This window comes from Gymnogyps californianus, chromosome 16 (genome assembly GCF_018139145.2).
Source record: "Gymnogyps californianus isolate 813 chromosome 16, ASM1813914v2, whole genome shotgun sequence".
Lineage (NCBI taxonomy): Eukaryota > Metazoa > Chordata > Aves > Accipitriformes > Cathartidae > Gymnogyps > Gymnogyps californianus.
In genome coordinates, this window is record NC_059486.1 from 339669 (window position 1) to 362142 (window position 22474).

General features: G+C 57.7%; 3 protein-coding genes across 5 annotated transcripts in view; 2 read left to right on the forward strand and 1 right to left on the reverse strand.

Moving 5' to 3' along the window:
- The window catches only part of AIFM3 (apoptosis inducing factor mitochondria associated 3), a 38339-nt gene extending 34967 nt beyond the window's left edge, over positions 1 to 3372 (forward strand). For 2 of the 3 annotated variants that reach the window (XM_050906424.1, XM_050906425.1), the window contains exons 18-19: positions 1518 to 1622; positions 3333 to 3372. In XM_050906424.1, the coding sequence (XP_050762381.1) occupies positions 1518 to 1622; positions 3333 to 3372 (145 nt within the window). Of the gene's footprint in view, positions 1 to 1517; positions 1623 to 2632; positions 2654 to 3332 lie in introns of all 3 variants that reach the window. The other variant, XM_050906426.1, reaches the window with a different exon arrangement.
- Positions 3373 to 8145: 4773 nt separating this feature from the next.
- LOC127022976 (transmembrane protein 17B-like) lies at positions 8146 to 10859 on the forward strand. Its single transcript, XM_050906865.1, has 5 exons — positions 8146 to 8263; positions 8593 to 8696; positions 9133 to 9246; positions 9676 to 9911; positions 10709 to 10859. Exons 1-5 carry the CDS (start codon positions 8146 to 8148, stop codon positions 10857 to 10859), a joined length of 723 nt encoding a protein of 240 aa, XP_050762822.1.
- Positions 10495 to 21825, reverse strand: P2RX6 (purinergic receptor P2X 6; the record flags this gene model as incomplete). The annotated part of the gene is made up of 12 exons (XM_050906643.1): positions 10495 to 10561; positions 10839 to 10930; positions 11755 to 11832; positions 12653 to 12718; positions 13774 to 13867; positions 14368 to 14477; positions 14662 to 14803; positions 15623 to 15703; positions 15997 to 16090; positions 16821 to 16896; positions 21206 to 21277; positions 21487 to 21825. Coding segments are annotated over 11 exons (1191 nt in total), but the record flags the coding sequence as incomplete, so codon positions are not given.
- Positions 21826 to 22474: the final 649 nt, after the last annotated feature.

The following is a 22474-nucleotide window of genomic DNA, read 5'->3' on the forward strand; positions in this document are numbered from 1 at the left end:
ATGCTTGAGATGGGATTTTCAATGGCATCCAAATCTTGTTCTAGAGCTCCTGGCAATGCAGCAGCTCCCACTTCCTGCAACCATTCCCACGGAGCAGCACCCTATGCTGGAGCCTGGCCAGTGTTGGTCCGGCTCTGGGTCTGGCTGGTGTGGACTAAGCTGTGGACAAGCTCCAGTGGCTCCAGAGAAGATTCCGGGCTCCTGGTCTGCTCTGCACCCCCATGCTCACCCATGGGATGGGGAAGCCAGACCTCTGCTCTGTTTCTGACTTGCTCTCCCTTATTTGTAGTGAGCTTATTTAGGAATCAGAGCCTTTTGAAATAGATAGTCTTCTGTGATGGAGCTATCCCATGGCTTTGTGGGACAGCTATGAGAGATGACTTGAACTCCCATGGCTCCACAGAGATGAAGTGTCCTCTGAAACATGGCTTCTTCTCTCCTCCTCCTGGGAATCAGGCACATGTTCCCCCCCACCTCGGCTGCTCTTTGCTCTGTTGGTCATGGAGCTCTTTGGCAGTGGATTGAAGAGCAGATCTTGGTTTGTTGGGTGCTTCTACTCTTCAACTTACTCAACAATATCACCAGTGTTTAATATCTTACCCACGCACCTTCTCTGATCTTTACATTGTTTGTCCATTCAGTTATCTATTTATGAGTCATCTCCTGGGTTCAGTGTTTGAAGATTTACGCTCAGGTTGACGTCTGCAAGCCTCAAAGCAGAAGAGCCCTTCTTGTTTGCCTTGTGACCTTCAGCCAAAGCTCCTCCAGCATTTTTACATCCTCTTCCCTTCCGCTTCGTTTGTTTCCCATTCAAGTCTTTGAGGTTGCGTTGTGCCACCAGCATTGGCATCCTGGTGGGTGATGGTCAGCTGGACTGGGACATGCTGCCGGACATCCCACATACACAGGGGCTGGTGGGACCCTGGCGTCGGACACCCCAGTGGTCCCAGTGCTTTGGGAGGAGCATGCCCGTGGAGCGGCTCGGAGGTGGGCACTCTGCCCACTTGAAGGTGGGGATCAGGAAGGAGATGTGGAGCAGCACAACCGAGTGTCCCACAGAGAAATCCTGACCACCCGCTTCTCCACTCCCTCGGTGCAGGGCAGCAGCGCAGGGGTCGCCTGCCCGGATGGCAGCAACCACTGGGTGTCCTTGCTGATGTCCAGGTTTTTATCCACCATCAGATCTACCTTTGCTGGTGTTTTCCCACAGACGGCAGGGTGCCCAGAGCTGTCTCCATCTCCTGGGCACCCTAGGGATGCTCACCATACCAGCAGGTGCGCATCGGTGAGACCACAGTGGGACCAGCCTGCAGTGCCAGCTCTGAGCCCTCTCCTGTCCCTTTTCCCACACCACTAGCACAGTCCCCATGGTGCTTACGCCTTGGGACGGGTTCTGACCCTGGAGTGGGTGTTTCTCTTTGCTTCCTGCTTCCCTCCAGCATGTTGCTTTTTCGGTGATGGAGCCGTGGCCACCCAGGGCTGCCCTAACTGCTCTGCTCTGCTCTGCCTGGCCCTAGGAGCGACGAGGTGGTGGCTGTGGCCAGCATGAACTACGACCCTATCGTGTCCAAGGTGGCTGAGGTCCTGGCTGCCGGCAGGACCATCCGAAAGCGTGATGTGGAGTAAGTAGACACACTGCAGGGACCGGCAGTGCCAGGGCAGGGGCCGAGCACAGCTGTGGGGTGCAGGGCAGGGCTGAGCACCCCGAGGCAGGACCCCGACAGGCACTGGGCAGCTCTTTCCTGCTGCTCCCCACTCCATACCCTTCTCGCATCTCCCTTCCTGCATCTCCCTTCCTGCCCCGTTCACTCTGTCCCCCCAATGCTGCCTCCCAGTCGCCTCCAGGTCTGGCATCCCGCACACAGGGGGTTTATCTTAAACACCAGGATCTGAATCCTTGCACAGGCTCGATGGGACAGTGGTGCTCACTGCCACGGGGCGCTAGCACATCACCGAGGCAGCGCTGCCTGATGCTGTGTTGCTCCTAGGCACCCAGTCAGTCGAGGGGACCCACAGAGAGGGGCTGGGTGTGCAGCCTGTGCACAGCCCTCTGCAAGAGCAAAGCTTGGAGAGCTTGCAGTGCCTGGTTCATTGGGGCGTAGCTCATAGGCAAAGTGCATTTTTCTCCCTTCGCTTTGTTTTTAAGACTTTGCACAGGAAAGAGCGTACCCCTGCACACAGACGGTGGGTGCAGAACATGCTGTGATGGAAGGGAAACGCCAGGGAGGTGATAGCCTTTAGAGTGGGAATCAGAGCTGAGGGAGGAATGTGGGTCCCTGTCCCTGTGGTGTTTCCACATCTGGAATAAAAGCAGACTTTTTCAAAAGCTCAGGGAGAAAAGCACTCCCAGCCCCTGGGCAGCCCCGAGCCAGCTCATACACCCCGGGCACCCCTGGGACGGGGAGCATGTCGAGGGTCCACCCAGCCACCAGTGACCGGGGCAGGGTCATCGGGAAATGGTTTCTGTCTGCCCAATTTGCGGCTGGAAGGGAGGTGGCATCTCATGGGCAGCCCGGCGGTGGGGGGAGCTGCTGGCCCCCGTGGTGGGGCCCGGCAAACCTGGAGGAAGCCGGACCACCTAAACCTGAATGTCTTTTCTCTCTCTGTCTCCTGCTGCTTTCGCACCTTTTAGGCTGTTTGTCCGTCACGGCAAGTACGTTCGGTTTGGGGTCCCAGGTGCTGTGGGTGTGAAGGGCTGGCAGGGCCCAGCTTGGGCCATGTCCCTAATTCCTGTGTGGGGACACTGGTTACGGCTGTGTGCTTGTTTTGCAGCGCCTCCCCCCCCCGTGGGGTGGCAATGCTGCTGTGCTGGGTGCTGGGGCTGGGGGTGGCAGGATCCACGCCGCGGTGCTGGGGCTGGGGGTGGCAGGATCTACGCCAGGGGCAGGTGGGCATGGCTGCTATGTCCCCTTTGCAGGGTGCTGGTGCAGAGTTCTGCCGGGAATGGGCAGCTGCCTTTTGGCTGGCACCCCGCTCAGGGTTGTCCAGGCACCCCACCCAGCCTGCCGTTCAGTGGCTTTCCATGAATTTTCAGCTGAATGCAAGAAGGGCTTGTTTTAAGTTAAAAAAATAGTGTTTGAACTCAGTTTGACATGGAATTGAGGATCTGCACATGAGTTTTTGGACAGTTTTAGTGACACGTGAGTGAGGGCGGAGGAACGGGTGCTGCCATCCTGCCCGGGCTGGCTGTGCCTCTGCACAGAGCAGCACGGGTGCTGGGATGGGGACCAATGACCGGACTAGCGCTGAAGGCAGCACCTTCACACCGAGCACATTTGCTTGCGCATGCTGGGAAACATCTCACCGCACTGCTGGTTTTTTCTCTTTTTTAGAACCGGAGATATGTCCTGGCTAACTGGGAAAGGCTCCTAACGCCGCTGGTGTCTGCGCCCTCCAGATGCTGCGCTTGCCGTGGGGAGACGGGATGGCAGCTCCACAGACAAGCGGGAACACCGCAGCTGAGTCATTTCCCTTTGAGACTTGGATGAACCCGGCGCCTGTCACTGCGCACTTACCTTCCCAGCAGACCGTCGACGGCAACTCTGCCCCAGTGCCTACTGGGCTGGGGCTCTGCTGTTGCAATTCCCATGGGACGCTGGAAAAGCAGTCCCCAGAGCGAGCGGGGTTTGGCACCGGCAGCGGGCACAGGCACCGCGTGGCTGTGGATGCTGCTGACGGGCTGGGGGGTCCCCAGGCGGGTCTGCCCCAAGCACATCCCTCGCCCCTGTAAACAGCGCGAGTGCCTTTCGTTGCTCCCTGTGCTTTCAAGCATGTTGCCCCTTCCCAAATCTTCGGTCCCGGCAGAGCTCCGATGCACATCCCCATGGAGCCTGACATCCGCTCCCGCTCCGCATGGCTGCATCGCTTGCCACAGCTCTCCCTGTGCCCACGCACCCCAGGGAGCACCTGGGAGGGCCAGGGAGATGGGGTCACGCCGAGTGGTCTCTTTACAGCCTGTGTTTGTGTTTCACATTCTCCCTTCTCCAGGCTGGTCGCCCTGTCCAGCCCCCCCAGCAGAGGTGGGTCCCTGCCCAAGCTGAGGGCTCTGGAGCTCATCGGTCCCTGTCCCAGCACCCGCAGCATCCTCTCATCCCAGAGCAGACAAGAGGCTGGAGCACTGCTTCCCGTCTGTGGGGGCTCGGTTTGGGCTTGGGCACTGGCAGCTCTTGGTCAGTCCCCAGCGTGCGGAGCGGGGGGCTCCCTGGAGAGGTGCCACAGCTGGACTGCAGCCCCCGGGCTTGGTGGCCATCCTTCCAGCCAGCCTTGTGATGTCTCTCTCCTTAACAATTATCACAGGAGTAGTGCTGCTGCTGAGACGTTACTCAAGGAAAAGTAGCTGGAGGAGTATTTCTGGCTGTGCTCCAGCCTTCGTCACTCATTCCTCCTGTCGCCTAGTGACAAGGCTGCATTTCTCATCTCGGCTTTCCATGTCGGTGCTTTGCTGTCATGTTTTCTGCCCCTTGCTGGAGGAAGAGCCTGATCTCCAGCTCAGGAGTGGACCTGGCCAGCCCACAGCCCCATGTCCATCAGCCCAACAGAGCCAGGGGACAAGAACCCCCCTTGGAGAGCCTCCAGTGCTCTGTCCTGGGGGAGGTTTCTTCCCCAGCAGTCAGTGTTTTACCCTGAGCCCGAACCAAGAGGATTTATATTTTTAATTTGATTCACCCCCTATGAATTAAAGCAGTACTATTCTTGGGATCTGGATCATCTCTGATTCCTTCCAAGGCCTTGGGTCACCTCTGCAGGTTGGCCGGGTGGTGCAAGCACCTCTTCTGTGGAGGCTTCCCACTTGTGTCCAGCTCACCTGTATTTATTTCCAGACTTTCTGATCTTTGCTGGGTAGAAACATCACCAGTCGTCTGTCACATCTCCAGTTGGTCTCTTCTGCTTTCACTGCAAGGTTTTTCTCAGGCGGTGTGACCAGAGGGGACAGTAGGCAGGGTCGTGCATGCTCCAGCACACAGTGATGAACAGGGTCCTCTTCTTGAACCGTTATGTATCTGCTGGATCCACAAAGGGATGTGAACTTGCAAGTCTCATCTTAGGTCCCAAAAGGCAAACGTCGATGTCCCCGTCCCCAGTGCAGCACGGATGAGGGCTTTCTCTGAGGGCAGAGGTAGCCAGGGCTGCTCAGCTCCTGGTGCCCCAGGCAGGGCTCTTGTAGAGGGGCTGGGGCCACGCACGCTGCCCAGGTGGAGGCAGCTGCCCAGCCTGCTGCCCCGGCTCTGCACGCTCGCCGGGGAGATGTGGCTTTGCATCCCGTGTCTTGCTGGTGGGATAGTCGGACTCTGCTTTGGCAGCATCCCAGGGGACCCGGTTGGGGGTGCCTGGGGAGGCCGGGGCACCACATGGTGGCACCCCCGGCGCTCTGTGGTTTTCCCCTGGGTTCTCCGGCACATCTTCCATGCTGGGTGAGACTGGCAGCTCCTGCGCCCCATGTGCTCCCCCAGCACAGCTTGGCTGAGCTTTTCCAAGGCCTCTGTCTTCCTGCTCACCCAAAAGCTTGGCATCCTCTGGAGTCCGCCTGGGCAGATTGGCAGGGCACTTCATTTTTCAGGAAGATGCCCTTTGACTCCTTCACCTCTGCTGGTGCCTCATCCAGTGTCAGGCATGAGCCGTGCACAGCGGGCATCACCCCCATGTTCGTAGGGCTGAAGACCATGCAGGGGCTGAGGAAGGACCTTCTGCCCCAGCTTATGGCTGCAGTGTGGGGAACAAGTCCCATTCCCCCTTTTTACAGAGGAGCTGTTTCAGCTGGGGCTGGGAACATCACACCATGACACAAGAAACCCCAGTCACAACCATGGCTTTCCTTAGGACATGTGCCAGGTCATGGGCAGCGCTGCGGCCTGCCTGACACCAACCTGCGGGCATTGCTCCTCTGCACTGGTGCGGGATGGCGTTGGATCCGGGACGCCTTGTCCAGTGCCTCGGCAAATGCTTACTGGTGATGAGCATGTCCTGGAGCTGGGCAAGGCTGGGTTGTCTCCTCTGCCACCTCTCCAGGCACATCTTGCAACCTCCTATGCCAGAACAGAAAGTTTCCAGCTCTTCTTAAGAAACTGCCTGTTCCCATCGGGAATGAGCACCTTTAGCTAAACCCAGCTGGGATGCATGCAGCTTGTTAGTGATCACCAACTGCATTGCCCCATCATATTTAGCTTCAGCAGATTGCCCAGGTATCTTCTAGGTTGCTCACCTGGGTTGCCCATGCAGACATGATGCCCCCAGACCCCGAGCTCTCCACCAGCTCCTGCTCCTCAGATGCTGGGCTTTGCCTGTCACCCTGCCCGCACCTCGCCCCGTATGCTGGCAGGACCCAGGGAGCCACGTGTTCGGCACAGCACGCCTTCCCTTCCCACACCCGAGAACCCCTCTGGATATCTTGTTGCGGCATCACACCAAGTGACAGGTTTATTTTTAGTTCCCTCGTGCCCTAAGTCTTCATTTAAAAAAATCACTGCTCCTCACGAGGTGATTTCCCACACATTAAGTATGGCCTCACCCTTCGTCCGTCCCTCTCTGCCCTTGCTTTTGCACATTGCTTGGGTGAACGTTGCCTCTTCATGTAGTGGCATTCACTCCTCACTTTGCTCCTTCTTACAGCCCCCAAGTAGGTCGTGGCAACACAAATAGCTTCATCTTCTTCCTTTCCCACAGTGGCACGCTTGTCCCCCTGTCCCACGGGCTGGCTGCCCTTGTCTCAGCTAGAGCTGGTCTGAGCTGAATGGTGGTGGCCAACCATCTCCAGGCGCAAGTCTTCCAAGTGTCACTTCTGAGGTTGGGAGGTGTTCGGTGTTACAGGCTGTGGCTAAATACGCTCCCGATGCAGTGGAGACTGTCTTCTCACCAGTGGCGTCTTCAGATGTCTTGTCCAGGCATGGCCAGATAGACCAGACGGACCTCATGGGCCTTTCTGCTCATCTGTTGTCCTCCCTTAGCTCAGTGTCCTTATCCAATAACAGGCCAATGCTTATAGCAGGGTGTATTTTTTCCACACTTGGTTAGGTTTTCTGTGAAATCTACTTCACATAGGTTTATTTTTTTTTACCAGTAATGTAAGAACAGGGGAGCGGCTGCCCTGAGCTGGGCCGTGGGGCCACACTGTGGTGTCACCACTGCTCAGAAGGGCTGGAGAAAGGACATGCACCCTGGGCTGTGCTCACAGCGTGGACCTGCCTTGAGAGGCTGGGTCCTTGTGCGTGGAAGCCCTTGATGGACTTCAGCCAGTCATGCATTGGTCTAACCACGCTTTCAGCCCCAGGTGGGATTTTTGGCAGCATATGGCAATGAGCTCTGCAGCTTCATTTTGGCTTTATCAGGCAGAAGAGTCCTCTTTTTATTTGGTTTCTTGTGTCCCAAAGTGCCTGGCCCTTAAGGACCACCTTTACAATACTCTCTCCCAATATCTGCAGCAGCTGCTCTGATGCACCTTCTGGGATGGGTTGGAGGCTGAAGATCATGAGATGAGACCATGCCTGTTGGGTAGGACTAACTGTGAAGGCCCCAAAGCACCATCCCCTTTTCCCTGCCGTTCACCTCCGGCTCAGCCACCCTCTCGCACACACCGTCCCCCACTGCCCTCCCCAGGACCCCCGAGCCTAGATGGGGCTTGGGGACACTGAGCAGCGTGGAGCCCCACGAGGGCAGCCCATTAGCAGGGAAGCTCATGGTGATGGGTAAAACGCTCCATGAGTCTGGAGGCTTTGAAGAAGCGTTTCTGGCAAAGAGCACCATCCCCTCCCTCGGCATCCTCATCTCAGGGAGTTTTGAGCAATATTTACGTTGATACAACCCGGCTGGGAGAGGGTGCGGCACAGCAGAGCACTGCCTGCAGCGTGCACGGGCTGGGGACACCGCCACGTCCCTGTCACGGTGATGAGTACAACCTGCTGCTCACCCCCACAAGCTGCTGCGGAGGGGAGACGCTCTGTATCCTTGTGGCTCCTGCGTGGGCTTGGTGACCAGGGCAGGGGGGGTTGTAATTTTCCTTCCCCACATCCTCCCCCCGGCTCAGCAGCCCTGTCCCCGGGGAGCCAATGGCCGGGTGGCCCCGCGCATTAGCCCGACCTGTCATCCCGTTAATTACCTTCTGGCTAATCCCGGCTGAGCTGCGCTGGGGCGAGCAGGGCTCGGCTGCCAGCCATGGCTGCGCACACCCCTCTGCCCCCCAACCTCCGCCGGGGCTTGGCGGTGTTCAGCAGCTCCCTCTTCATCAACAACAAGACGTGGGACAGCGGCGCTGCCCACACCTACCACCCAGGTACGGGCAGCAGGGCTCGCGGCAGAGGGGTTTGGGGGGGTTTTGCTGTTGCTTCGTCACCGCAAGCCTGCTCAGCACATCACCAGAGCACTCGAGTGCCTCTGAGATGGGAGCACCCGAAGGGTCCTCGCACCCACCCACTCACCGACGAGGGGGAGCAAAAAGAAGTGTGTTTGCTGCAAACAGCCCTTCTTGCTGCCAGCCATCCCCCCAGGCATGGCAGGGGCCATCGCTCTCCCCTCCGTGAGCTGTGAGGCAGGGGCTCCCTCTGGGCAGCGAGACCCGGGGGGTGCTGGGCAGCCCTGCCCACCCCTGCCTGCCCTGCCTAGCCCACGAGGTGCTGGCCAGCCTGCCCCTCCAGATGATGCTCTACTTCAACGTCTACTACTTCCCAGTCTGGTGCCTGGCTGAGGGGATGATGCTGCAGCTGAAGGTACCGTTCAGTGGGGCATGTGGTAGGGGGTGAGCCTGCTCCTGCCCAGCCTCCCTGGGCACGCAGGGGCCACACTGAGCAGGGGAGAGGGGAGCCACTTCAAAATTAATGGGTTCCCACACATATGAGCAAAGTGCCCTGTCCCCCACAAGACAAGATCGCTCGCCTCCGGCTCCCAGAAACGGAAATCGTGAGACCAACCACTGAACTTTCCAGGCAGGGAAGGTGAAACTGGGAGGGCAGAGTGGGCAGGGCTGGGCATCAGCAGGGGTGGGAGCTGGCAGAGCATGGGGAGGAGGGCATGGGGCGCAGGGGACAGGGAGGTGGGCACAGGGAGCTGGGCATGGGGCGCAGGGGATGGGAAACTGGGCAGGGAGAGCTGGGCACGGGGCACAGGGCACAGGGCGCAGGGGCCGAGGCTGTGCCCCCGTTACAGTACCACCTGCTGCCTTGGCACTACCAGTTCCTGCTGGCCGCTGCCTTCCTCATCCTCTCGCTGGCTGAGGGCTCCCGCCTCTACCTGGGCTATGTGGGGAACCTGCAGGAGAAGGTAAGTGCCATCTCTCTGCCTTGGCCACAAGTCCCCTGTGCTGGGTGAGGGACAGCCCTGCAGTGGCTATGCTGGATGTCCCCTCGCTCAGGACCTGAGTGCCCATCACCGCCCATTCCCCCTGGAGTCCTGCCTGGAGCTGTCCTGGGAGGGAATCGTGGGTGCAGGCAGGACCTGGAGGCAGGGGACAAAGGGGACCCACTCGCTCTCCTGCTGTATCCCACCCTGTGCTGTGGGTGCAACGGTGCAGCACTGCACTTGACAGCATCCGACCACATCCAGGAACAGCTCCACGTGGCAGGGACATCCCTGGTACCTGGGTGCTGAGGCCAGCAGAGTGGCCGATGCAGGGAGCTCCTGTGGCAGAGAGGGTCCCCCCGCCCCACCAATGGCCTCTGCACCCCATCTCAGCAGGCTCTGCTCCTGCAGGTGCCCGAGCTGGCCGGCTTCCTCCTCCTCTCCTTCCTGATCCAGCTCCCCCTCCTGCTCTTTCTGCTGACCGACAGCCACATCATCCGCCTGCCGCTGGAGATGGCCATGCACAGCCTCTTCCTGGCCTTCCTTGTCGCCGAGATCACGGCTGCCTTCCTTGCGCTGAAGACCATGACCAAGCAGCTGGCAGCACGGTTCTACCTGCGGCAGTTCAAGGAGGGCAGCAGGGGATGGCCAGGGCAGGGGGGCACAGGCAGCTGAGGAGGGGTGATGCTGCGGGACCCCTCCATCCCACGGCAGGGAGCATTAAACAGTGCTTGGACCCCCGCTGTGCCTCCACATGCTGTGTTTTTGAGCCAGGCAGCTCAGCAGTTTGTGGGGTTCCTGGAGCACCCCACAGGCATGGACCCAGCCGGTCCCTGCCCTGCACCAGGCCGACACAGCCCAGGGCAGGGGGGAGTGCAGGGTTCACCACCTCCGAAATGCTCAGGCTCACCCAAGGGCTGCGCTTGTCCTCGCTGAGCATCAGCCCTGGCAGGAGGCAGGAACCAGGGGGTGCAGGAGTCACTGCACCCCCCAGAAAGCAAGTACCAGCCCAGGGCTGCTGTGTTAAGCTCAGCTCTTAAACCCTCCCTAAGCATAGCCGAAATGGGGGGCAGGGGCAGCCCTGCTACTCCCTGGGGAGCTACCGAGGATCTGCGGGGCTCACATGAAGCCATCCCAGCTGGAAGCACGCAGGGTGCTGCAAGGTGCAAGAGTGGCACCACAAAACCTTCGCAGCCACCCCCAGGGCTAGAGACAGAGCAGAGCCACCTCCCGCTTTCCAAACAGCTTTATTTTGTTGCATCCCTGTTTTTCACGGGAAATCAAGGCCCACGGCCACCTGGAACATGAAGAAGCGTAAAATGCTTTAAGCCTCTTGGGCTGAGCATGGGCCAGCCAGTTCCCAGCAAGCTCTAGTTCCTGCAGCAGCTCCGCAGCACGGCCGGTCAGTGCTGGGAGCCGCATATGGGATGGCTTTGTGCTCCAGGAGCCAAGAACTTCTGCTGATGCAAATGTTTCTCCAGGAAATGCAGACCCTAACCCCAGCAGTGCACACTCAGGCCAGAAGAACTGGGCCACCTCCACCTGGGCCACAGCTGTGCCCCCACTGCATCTACCTGCAGGTTGCTCCGGAGTGAAGGGTGCTTGTGGCAGAGCATTCCTGATGTCCCTAAGCAGCAGCCTCAGTCTTGCCTTTAGGGGGTTTTGCCTGCGAAATGAACAGGGGCATGTTAGTATACTAGAGACAAGGGGCCAGCCCAGGCAGGTGGTCCTGTGCTGCTCTGCTCAGTCCCATGCGACCAGAGTCATCGTTTGAGACCCCCACTCGCGATGTGAGATCAGGCATGAGGAACAACTTTTCTTCCCCCAGTAGGATGGTGCAGCCCTGGGGCAGTTCACTGGGAGCTGGGGGATCTCTGTCCTCAGGGGTTTCTAAGACTTGGCCAGATAAAGCCGAAGATGACCCGAGCTAGGGCTGGCTGCTCTCCTGCTCTGCGGGGGCCTCCCAGCCCACACCCCGCGACTCCCTGATTCACCAGGGCTGGGCAGTGCCAAAACGGGAATCACGCACGACAAGAAAACCCGTCACTGAACTGCAGCATCAGCACCGACCCAGCGCCAGGGCACACTCTGAAGAGCTGCCCTCTCTCCCCATGGAGTTCGGCCAGATTCAGTTTGGAAGAGGGTGAATAAATGTGGAGGTGGGTCAGGTTTCTATGGCAAGGTCCCCTCGGGGACTCCTTGTTGTCTAACAGTAGTTGAGGTCATGGTACAGCTTTCCCTGCAGTCCGGGCACCAGCTGGGTCCCTCTCTTCCACTCTGCTGCCTGTTGTCATTAAACTTGTCAGAGTTTAATCTCTGTCAGCTCTGTTCAGACCAGCCACGAAGCCCAAGAGTCGAAGACTAAGAACTGCTCCACCGGGGTTTTCCTAGATCTTGTGAATTGAGTTTTAACCAAGGGGCAGAAAATAATTAAATCTGCTTGCAAAACTTCACTCCAACCTCATCTCTCCAAAGTCGCCCCATCCTTACCTCCTCGAACTTCTCCTTCCAGTAGACGTCAGCCTTCGCATCCAGGTAGAGCAGAACCAGGTCACAGACCAGCGTGGCCTGGAGACAGACAAACGCAGCAGGGCAGTCAGCAGTGACACTTCCTGCAGGAATGCCAGGCCCTCTGCCCCGGCTCCCACCAAGCCGCACAGCCGGCTGCAGGCCAAACTCCAGCATCTGGCCAGTGCTGGGGGCAGCGAGCCTGACCTGTCTCTGGCCCAGGCCACCCAGGCAGCTCCACCAGGTCCTCTTTGACCCAACCTGCTCCCATTTGCTGCACAGGAGGTCAGACACAATCATCTGGGCTGCAATGCATGGATGCAGGGTGAGGGCTGGTCCAGCGGACAGCCGCCGTCACAGCCACGTAAGGGACTGGGATGAGCACATCTGGGAGGAAAGAGGGGGCAGGTGAGGGAGCCCAGGCTCCCCATTACTCTGCTGAAAGGGAAGAGCCACAGAAGTGCTCTACAAGGGGCTGCCCCGTCTCGATGACCGCAACACAATGTCCGTGCTGGAGCTGGACGCTGGCTCCCTTTAGAGTCAGGGGAGAAACACGGAGAAGAGGTGCTCTCTCCTGCTGGCTGAGACAGCTGGAACAGACTAGCCAGCAACACCCCAGCAATGCGCCTTCCCAGGGTCAACACAAACACCCAGCACCCATGGGATGTGCCCCTGACAGCACTCAGGATCCTTGATCCGGCAGTCGTTACTGCTAACAATCACAAACAGGAAAATGGGAGCTAATGCCCTGCCAGACAGTGTCCCCTCCCGGGCTGGCAGGCACCCAGGAAGCCGTGTGCCCAGGCAGGCAGGGGAAACAACAGATGAGTGGCAAATCCCCACCCACGGATCAGAGGAAAAGTATATCTGGAGTACTCACAGCACCAAAGAATGCGATGCCGGTGCCGAAGCTCACGGCAGCAGGAATTATGCTGAACTTCCCAGCCTGGTGAGAAACAGTGGGTGGAGAGCGGTGAGAGGGCTGTGGGACAAGCCCCGCTGGGCAGCATGCTTAAAGCCAGGGAGGTGCTGGAGGAAACCGGGGTCATTTCTCTGTGCCCAGCTGTAGGAAGCTGACCGCTATTGCCTTGACTCAAAACCCCTTTGGCTGTCAAAGAAGGGACAGAGGCAGCTCGTGACTTGGTGGCAGCAGAGGTTACTGTGACCCACCTACTCCTGCAGGCACGGTGGGAGCCTCCCTCTTGCTGCAGGACCCCAGCAGCTGCCACCCACGGAACTACATCCCAGCGGACAGCAAACACAGCCCTGATGGGATGTGTCCCTCTCTGCTCAAACAAGTCTGGTATCTCCGAGGAAAGAGATTTTCAGGTTCCTGTCTCTCTCCTGGCTGTTCTCACGGGCCTGGTCTCACTACCCAGAAGTGGTACACCCTGTCCTGCACTGCATGCTTCGCCCTCTTCAGGTGAAAAGGCCACTGCTAAGCACGACGGATCAGCTGTGGTCATCTCTCGGGGTGGCAAGTCCTCTCAGCACTGAGAGTACCTGAGTACTGAGTTTGTCAGTGATGCTGCACAGAGCAGCGTCAGCCATGATCATGCCCATGCCTTTTCTCCCCGAGGGTACAATTAATCAAGAATGGATTAATTGTCCAGGTTGAGAAAAGCTCAGGTTGATCTTTGCCAGGGTGCTCCCACCACAAGACCCTCAGAGATGCGCACAGGCCCTCTGCCCAGACAAGCTCACCCTGCCTACGGGGTTAAGCACTTCACAATACCCATGTCACATCCTCAGCGAGGGAAGCCTCCCTGCTCAGGGCATTACCAAGAAGTTTCTCTTCAAATGGGAGAGACCGTTTTTTTCCTGCTCTGCTTGGAAAACTCTGGAAAGAGGTGAAAAGCACACCAGGGTGGGGAGAAGTGAGGCCAGCAGGAAGCCATGGGACTGACTGCAGGAGAGAGCAGCAGGGAGCGATGCGAGGAGTCAGCCCCGCTGACAAGGCCGCCAGGACTGCGCATGCGGGGTCTGCAGAGGAGACAGTACCTGGCCGTGCACGGAGATGTCGAAGCGGATGCCGTAGAGCTTCAGCAGGTTCCGGCAGAGCTGCCGCTGGGAGTCCCAGTAGTAGGAGGCAGTTCTGCGGGAGACATTGGACGCGGCTCAAAGCCACAGCAGCTCTGCACAGGCAGTGAGGGAAGAGGGCTGCCAGTGCCGTACGATTGCTGGGGCTACCATGTGCCTGTGCACACCTTGCGTCCTCCCGCCGGCTGGGACGTGGGCGATGCAGGCGCTGCCACGACTCACTAGCTTGGCATCAGCAGCGGGGCATCAGCGTCCACTCAGCACCCAGCCTGGGGTCACTGGGAGCACGCATCCAGTTCAGGGTCAGCACGGGTGTGGACAGCCACACGTCCCTGCCCTCAGGCAGGTAATGCCTTGCACAGCTCCAAAGAGAGCAGAGCTACAAGGTGCGGGAACTACCACGGCACCCCGGTACTGACAGACCCTGCGCTGAGTTACCACATCCCGTTGTCCCTGCTGCTCCTTTCAGAGCATCAATCAGGAAAACTGAGATCTCAAACGACTGCCGTGTGCTCAACCCACAGGCCCGCGTGGCCGCTGTCCCGGCATCCTCACCTAAAATTGTACCTCCTGTCCTGCAGGCTGAAGGAGTACTGCGGCTGGCACTGGGCAGCGGGGTGATCCAGGTCACAGTCCCACTCGATGCGAACTCCTATGCTCCCCCCCTGCAAAACACATTTTATTCCAGGAGAAGCACGGGATCAGAGATTTGCTGAGTTCTTTACTGTTCAGATGTTCACAGATCACACATTCCCTTAGTGTTTCAGGGGTCAGTCCTGTCCCCGGCCCCTTGCCCACATCCTTGGGGAATTTGGAGTCATCTTCCATACTTTTAAAAAAAACAAGTACCAGCAGTGCGAGGTCTCCGAAGGTCTCTCCAGCTGCTTCCACCATGTCACGGACACGGAAGACAGGGCAGGAGGGGTTGAAGAATGGATCATACGTGCAGCTCTTAAAATAGGTGGGGTCATTGGTTTGCAAAGTATTGCACCTGAGACAGGAGAGAGAGAGGGGGAGCTGTCACAAGTGGAGTGGGGTGTGGGCGGTCAGGGAGCCCTGCTGCAGGACTGAAAAAGAGACCCTCCCGCTGGAGTGGGACCACTAATGCTCCTGCTTCGGGGGGAGACAGTCATTGCCTCTCCTAAAGCCTCAGCTGGAGAGAGGGTGGACGGAAACCGGCCCAGAGGAATCACACGTGGACTTATCCTCCTTTACAGCACCTGCCACGGCCCTTTCCCTCCCAGCTCCTCTCCTCCGCCTCTGCCTTTGTGCTTCTTTCTCCCCAGCACCTAGCTCCCACCGCTGTCAGATGTAATGACCCAGCTTGAGTTAGCGCTCGAGGGACGATAGCAGGGGCCGTTCAGCTGCCCCAAGCCATGTCTCCTGCCAGAGTAAGGCAGCACAGTCAGCATGCCTGGGGCTGCGAGGCCAGTGCAGCCCTTTACTGGGCCTCCATGAAACCATTCTGCAGGGACTAAAATGCAAAAATATATGGGGTAAAATGAGACCTTGGGAATGACTGGCCTTGTCCGGCTCTATCTGCGGTGCTCTAGATAGGCAGAGGGACACCAGGCCCTCTCTCTGAGGGCTCCTCATCCCATTGCTCTTACATCTGCAAACACAGGTGCCGCTGAAGCGACTGGCGTTCTCCTGAACGCACCATCCTGCCCGAGGGACCACCCGTCCTGGATGGCACGTGGCTTCTGGGACGCCTCAGCTGCTCAGCCGCTCAGCCCCTAGGCAGACAAGCTCAGCACAGAGGCTGGACTAGGCTGAACGCACAGTTTGGCTGGAGGAGCGTCATACTTACTTAGAGAAGTTGAATTTGGTGAAGTGGACAGTATTTTTTATAAAAAGAGTGAAATTCTCCGCCTCAGCCAGAAGAGGTTTCCTGGAAAACAACCACCAACGAACTCAAATTTTGCACAGCGGCCAAGGCACGTCCCCATTCCCCTCGCTCTGCAGTCTCTTTCACGATCCTGGGACTTTGACTACAATGGACAGTTGCAAGAAATGCTCTTGTGTGAAGTTCTCTGGGCTTAACTGACCAGTAGATCAATGTCAAAGATCTCCCTGAGCCTGGCCGCCCCTCGGGCAAGTATGATCAGGCTCCTGGTTACACAGAGCACAGAGGGAAGCAAGCAAAGCTCTCAAGGCTTGCTGTCCCCTCACGCTGTGCCTTACCTGGGCAGGGTGCTGTTCTCCACAGGACACCAGCCATAGATCTCACAGGTGGAATGAGTGGTGTTGAACATCACACATTTCCCAGTTTTTATCCCTAGAAATGAGACAATGTATATCATTTACTATTCCTTTTTGAAACGTCTTCTCTGCAGCTCCCCTCCTGGGATAGTTCCCTGGCCACAGGCTTGTTCTGGCCTTCTCAAAACCTGAACCACAAAGATGACCCTGGGATCATCCTCAGTGTTTTCCCCATCCAGCAACTTCCCTGTGAAACCTTCCCTCGAGGCCGAACGACAGGAGCTGTTTTACAAAGACAAGAAGCTGCATGCTGCTGCCAGCGCCCGTCTGTCCAGCGCAGCCTCTCCTGCCCCATGGCTGCAGAAGCTCCCCGGGTGGGAACACAACAAGCTAGGGCAATCCTGCACACAAAGCTTTGGCAACTGACCTCCTAGAGCTGAAATATCCTTTTCCAGCTGAACTCACATGGGCTGCTAATATCAATCAGCGCGAAATAAAAGCCAGGTTTTATTACGAAAGGAAAACCTGCCAATCACATGGCACACTGGTTTCAATTCCAGCAGCCAACATCAGAAACAAAGCACCCCTGTATTTGCTGTGACAGCACCTTGTGCCCACAGCACCTGCTCACCCAGCCACGACAGGTCGCTGTAAGGTGCTGCCAAGAATAAACGGCTGGAGAGCACTTCTGTGCACACTTACAAAAAGCACTGAACTTGGGCAATCAGGCACCTTTGTGGATTTGTTTGCTACCAAACAGGAGGAATTAAATTATTTTATGTTTTTTTTAGCAAAACACCCAGTACCGTTGCCATGAACCACTGGGTTTCCCATGGGACAGTCTGCATCTTCTGTGCACATCGCATCGAGAACAGAGGGACTCTGAGAGAGACAGAGAGAAGCACTGTTACTGTGCTGCGCAGCCGCCCGAGGCCACACGGTCACTCACCCACATTTCTGCGCTGCTGCTGCTTCTGTTTCTCCAAGCACGTCCCAAATGCTTACAGAAGACATCTGCCATGTCCAGAACCTGGGCAGCCTCCAGCCAGTGAGGAAAGAGGCATCTCCGAGGGGCAATCCTTCCCGCCTGTCTCCACGCTCTCTGGGGCGCTCGCCGCCTCCGCCTTGGAGGCAGAGGAAGCCTCAGGAGCTAGCTCAGACCTTTTGGCTGGGACTGGGAACAAGCACAGTTGGGTTCAGGAGGGCCTTAATGGCATAGCCCATTAAGCACCTTGTAAAGCACCAAAATTCCCCCAGGGAAGAGCTGAAGAGACCCTAAATGCAGCATAACACAAGTTTTACAAGAGACACAGAAAGCTTCACCCTCACTCTGGACCTACCTGATTGCCAGAAGCCGCAAAAAGCTCCTATTCAAACACAGAGAGATGATGGCAGGTGGGGGAATAGAGTAACACCTTCCCTCAGCTACTCCCAGGCCATCGCAGGCATCACCAGCCCGTCAGAAACCCACCTCCCCATGCCCAGAGGGGCACAGAGGCCCAAAGGCAGGTGGGGAAACCCCAGTTACGGAGTCAGAAGAAGGGGGGGGGGGGGGTGTCTGTCGAGGCCGTCCCAGGGCTGTCCCAGGACAGCCTCAGCCCCTTGTTCCAGGTGTGAAACCCACCATAATGAGCCGAGAGGAGCAGCTCTCCGAAGCACCTTTGGGCTGGGGGGTGGGTGTGTGTGTCACTGCCTAGGGGTATGGGAATCATGATGGGATGCAGGAGAAGAGCATTTTGGGATTGCACAGGACGTTTAGGGGATGGAACGTTTAGTGGAGGAAGAAAAGGCGTGAAAAAGGAGGGATCTAGGTGATCTGAGAAGGAACAAACATTGGAAAATAGAGGGATAAAAGCATGCAAAGGACTGGTTGCATGTACAGAGCTGGCTGGTCAGTACGCTGGTCCATCCATGCCCTGCGCCCCATCAGCACAGTCTGTCCTGTCTTTGGATTAAACTCCATTTCTAACTGTTTTCCTGGGCAAGAGGCTCTGTTCTGTATGCACGTTGTATGCATGGGGGTCTGAGTGCCAGCAGCTGGAGTGGGACCACCGGTTGTCACAGGGGCCCATGTACCAGCTGCTGTGAGTGCAGGCACACACATGAACGTGTGATTCACAGCAAACGTCAGGCCAGACGAGCCAGGGAGGAGGTGGCCTGGGAGCAAGGCTGGGTATCTAAGGACAAGCCTGCAGGACTACCGGAGGGACCAGGGAGTCCTGCCCGACTGCTGGAGAAGGGTGGCTACCAGATTCATGCCTCTCACCCCCACTGAAGGCCCACTCATAGCTCGCAGCAGCCACCTGCAATGCTGTAACAAGCACTTATGAGAGCACTTTGTCATCCTGGATCCAAATCAGATGTCAAGGATTCAGCCTCCAGAAGGACCCAGACAACAGATATTTGCAGATGAGTGTATCAGTCCCTTCCCAAGTCCAGGTAACAAGACACATGACAAGTGCCACTTGGCAGACAGACACTTCTGGATGTTGAGAGCATGCATCCTGCAAAGCTCGGGAGAAGTTCAGGTACTGAAGTCTGTGATGGTGTTACAGAAAACCTAAAACCTGGCCAAGAAGGTTTCGGCCTCCCCTACCACCTTTTAGTGGAAATGAGCCTTGAAAAAATCTGTCAGTGCTGGCATTCTCCACAGGCATGATCCAAACCACGTTCCATGTGCCACAAGTGCATTGTGAGAGAAGCAAAGAGATCTAGCCTCAGTTAAGAGCCCTCATGGGGCCCTGGATCTGTGCTCCTAAAGCTCTCTAAACCATTACTGCATCTTGGTTGTGTAAGAGTCTAAAAGCTTGGGAAAATTAGGAGTAACAAACTTTTTCTAGGAACCTACCCAAGAACTGCAGGTTTATGCAGTTCTTGGGTAGGTCCTAGACAAAGTTGTGTACACCAGCATTTAGGACAGGTTTCTTGACAAGCAGGTGAACCACTACACGTTTTTAGAAGATATCCCCAAGGTGCTCACCACAGAGCTCAGATGCTGCTCCGAGTTTGTAGCATTTGTGTTCCTGGGACAAGGGTGATTTCAGACAGGGGCAGCAAAGAGGCGCTTGTGTTGACAGCGGAGATCTGTGCATAAACACCAGGAACCTCAGGGCTGAAAGGTTTATATTTACTTTCTGTAGTCACAAATGTGTGGGCAGAGAATGACTTTATTCTTAATCTTATTAGAAACAGTTGCTGATTCCCAGCCCTCGACAGCCATGCAGCCACACACCAGGGGCCAGGAAGCAAAGTGAACCTTCTTGGAGAGCAAACCACCAGTAGCATCACATGTGAGCAAAGAAGGATAAGGCTTTTCCCAAAATCTAACATCCCCCTCACCCCCTTAGGACACAGTCCTGTGATGCTTGGGGCTGGGACCAGTGCCACTCACGTGCACATCCATCAGCAGCATCTGGACCTGTAAGAGCTGAGCACAGCTGGATGTGCTTAGAGACCATGATTTCAGTGAAGTGGTCCCTTAGCCCCAGAGCTTGCATCTGTACAGAGTGGATGCACTCTCTGGCTAACGCCTTCTGGCTCTAAATCTATTTAGATCATCTTCATCAACCTTCAGAGCGCCTTGCAAATAGAGGCAGAGGGTTTCCAATCACTCAAAGTATTTGAGATCAATATTGAAAGGTCTCCCTAGGAGCTAAGTCACAGCTCAGCCACAGAGCAGCTGATGTCTGCGTTGAGCTCAGATAAAACAACCCGTCCTGCGTTCGGGTGCTGCCTCTGGCCCCAGCCAGACTTTTCCCTGGTCTGCCAGCACAGAATACTTTGGTAATCGAGAATATTCAGAACTTCCTGCAACGGCAAAAGCTGTCACTGCTAAATCTTCAAAGCTTTCCAAACATTAATGTCAGCTACAGCCCCAAAGCCAGGAACTGAGAAACTACTGGAGAGCAGCACGGGGTGAAGGCTGCGACAGGCACCCAGACACACCACAGCACTGTAATGGGATGAAATCCTCCGCTCTCTGTGTATCCTTGGCTTGCACACTGCAAAAATAAGCATCCAGAGATGCCCATGATGGCCTGTGAGAGCGCCCTGAAGTGCTCTACAGCACATGTCTTTCCCTGGGGAATGTTCCTGCAGCTACCAGTACTTTAGGAGCTCTCAACATTTTAAAGAGGGATCATTAGTACCATTTTCCCTGACCCAAAACAGGGGTTACTCCTCCTCTCCCACAGCCTGTGGGCTGCGTTTGGAGAGCAGCCCAGCCTGGCAGCCTGCAGCACAGGGGAGCTGGGAAGCAGGATCAGGCTGGGCACGGCACAGCAGGCCACAGCAAAAGCCGAAGGGACCATTAGGACAAACAGTGCTTGGCTCAGGCACAAGGTGCCAGCAGTGGCTTAGCTTAAAAGACATTTGCTCCTGTCTGCCAAGCAGAGTCTGGCTTGGGAGAGTTCAGCTGAGGAGCTGGCCTGAATCCAGCCTTAAAGGGAAGATTTATCCCAGAGAACATATACCACTAAGTGCTGGCTGACTGTGAAACCACCTAGACCTTCTGCTCCATTACTCCTAAAAACAGGACACTAAGATGGAGAGGATACTAGTCCTGCAGCAGAGAGTTATGAAGGAAACATGACACAGGTATCCATGGAGCGTGTGTAAAAGCATCAGGAAAAGTGGCAGAACAGAGGTAAGAGAATGGAGCAGCAAGTCAAGAAACCAAGAATATATGTGAGACTCAAGAAGGAACACAGGTAACAGAGGTATTAGCTGGGGATGGCAGTGCTGATGCCAGACGCACCACAGAGATGGAATAGCAACGGGGCAACACAGCTCAGCCTCCCCAGAGCGGCCTTTGTCCAAAGGCAGCAGAAAGCCTGTAAAGATCATACAGCGTCACCACCCCTCAAGAAGCCCAGAGAGCTGGTGAGGTCCCAACAGACCGTGTCCCTTGTCCTTCTGGTCACCACAAGTGATTCTGGCCAGACTGCTTGGATACACGTCTTGGTTCATGCAGGTATGACAGAGCAAGGGCAAATGAGCGAGTAAGACCTATGGAGCAATGAGAATGAGGGGAATCAGTTTTGTTTGGAATAAAAATCCATTTTTCCCTTCTATCTGGTCTTGCACTGGGTTCTGCTGAGTTCCTGTACAGCTACAGAGCAGCAGCATTGACTGGCTTTATAAATCTAACCCCACCGCAGCGCTGGGCTAAGGAACAGCACAGCTCACTTACCTCGGGACAGGTGCCCTGGGCTTGCTTTGCTGTAGCGATGAAATTGGTCACCAGAAAAAGCACGTTTCCTCCCTAGGAAGCAAGAAGGCACCTTCAACAAGGGATTTACACCGTCACGCTCCTCAGCGGCGGAACCACCACCAAGTTTTCTTTTTTTGGCTTTGTAATTTACAACGTTAACGTCGCCTTGCCTTTCCCAAAGGGTTTTACCACAGCTTTTGCCAACCACCTCCCTCCCCCCGGCGCGGCTGAAGCGCCAACAGCGCGGGGCCCGGCCTTACCTGAGGGGGCCGGGTGTAGTCCGCCGCGTCCCACAGCCGCCGGCCCGCGCCCCCCACCTCGGCGACCGCCGTCCCCTTCAGCTTGGTGACGACGGCGGCGCGGGGGGCTGCGTCGGTGTCCTGGTAGCCCTTCCGCACCAGCAGCACCCACCTGCGGAGGGGCAGGGGGGGGCGAGGCGCGCTGAGGGGACCCCCGGCCGCCCCATCGCCTCCGGGAGGGCCGGGCCCCGCGCGGCCGGCCGGCTCGCCGCGGCGGGAGGGGACCGCCCTACCCGAGCAGGTAGCCCAGCACGCCGAGCTGGAGCAGGCGGTGCAGCAGCCCGACCCGCCGGTTCCGCGTCAGGGCGAACTTCGCCGTCTTGTAGTCGAGCACTCCGCCGCAGGGCCCGCCCGGCGCCCCGCCCGTCATGGCAGCCGGCGGCGGACTGCGGGCCACCGGCCCCGCCCGCCCTTCCCGCCGCAGCGCCGCCACGCCCCTCGCAGCGCCGCCACGCCCCGCCGCGGCACCGCCCTGCCCCGTCGCCATGGCAGCAGCGCGGCGGGCCCGGGCCGGCGATGGCGGCCGCAGCGGCGGCGGCGGGGGGCGGCGGGAGCGGCGCGGACGGGGGGAGCTCGGGTGCGGCGTGAGGGAGCCCCGCCGGCTGGGTTTGGCTCCGGCCCGGCCTCGGCGGGCGGTGTCCCCGGGGTGGGTCCAGGGAGACGCCGGGCTTGTCCCGGCCGGTCCTGGGAGGCAGCGGCCTAGGCCCGGCCATAGGCCCTAGGCCGCGTCCCCGCTGTGGCGGTGTAGGAACAGCAACAACGCGGCGGGCGCTGGGGCTTCGTGGGAGCACTCGGTGAAACTCTCCCCAACGCTCTTTCCCCGCAGGCGAGGAGGACGCCGGCGGCCCGGCAGGAGAGAGCCGGTACCTGGCTGCGTGCCGGGCCTGCGGCGTGACCCCGGCCTCGGGCCTCCTGCGGCGCACGCCGGGCCCCGTGCTCAGCCTGCGGC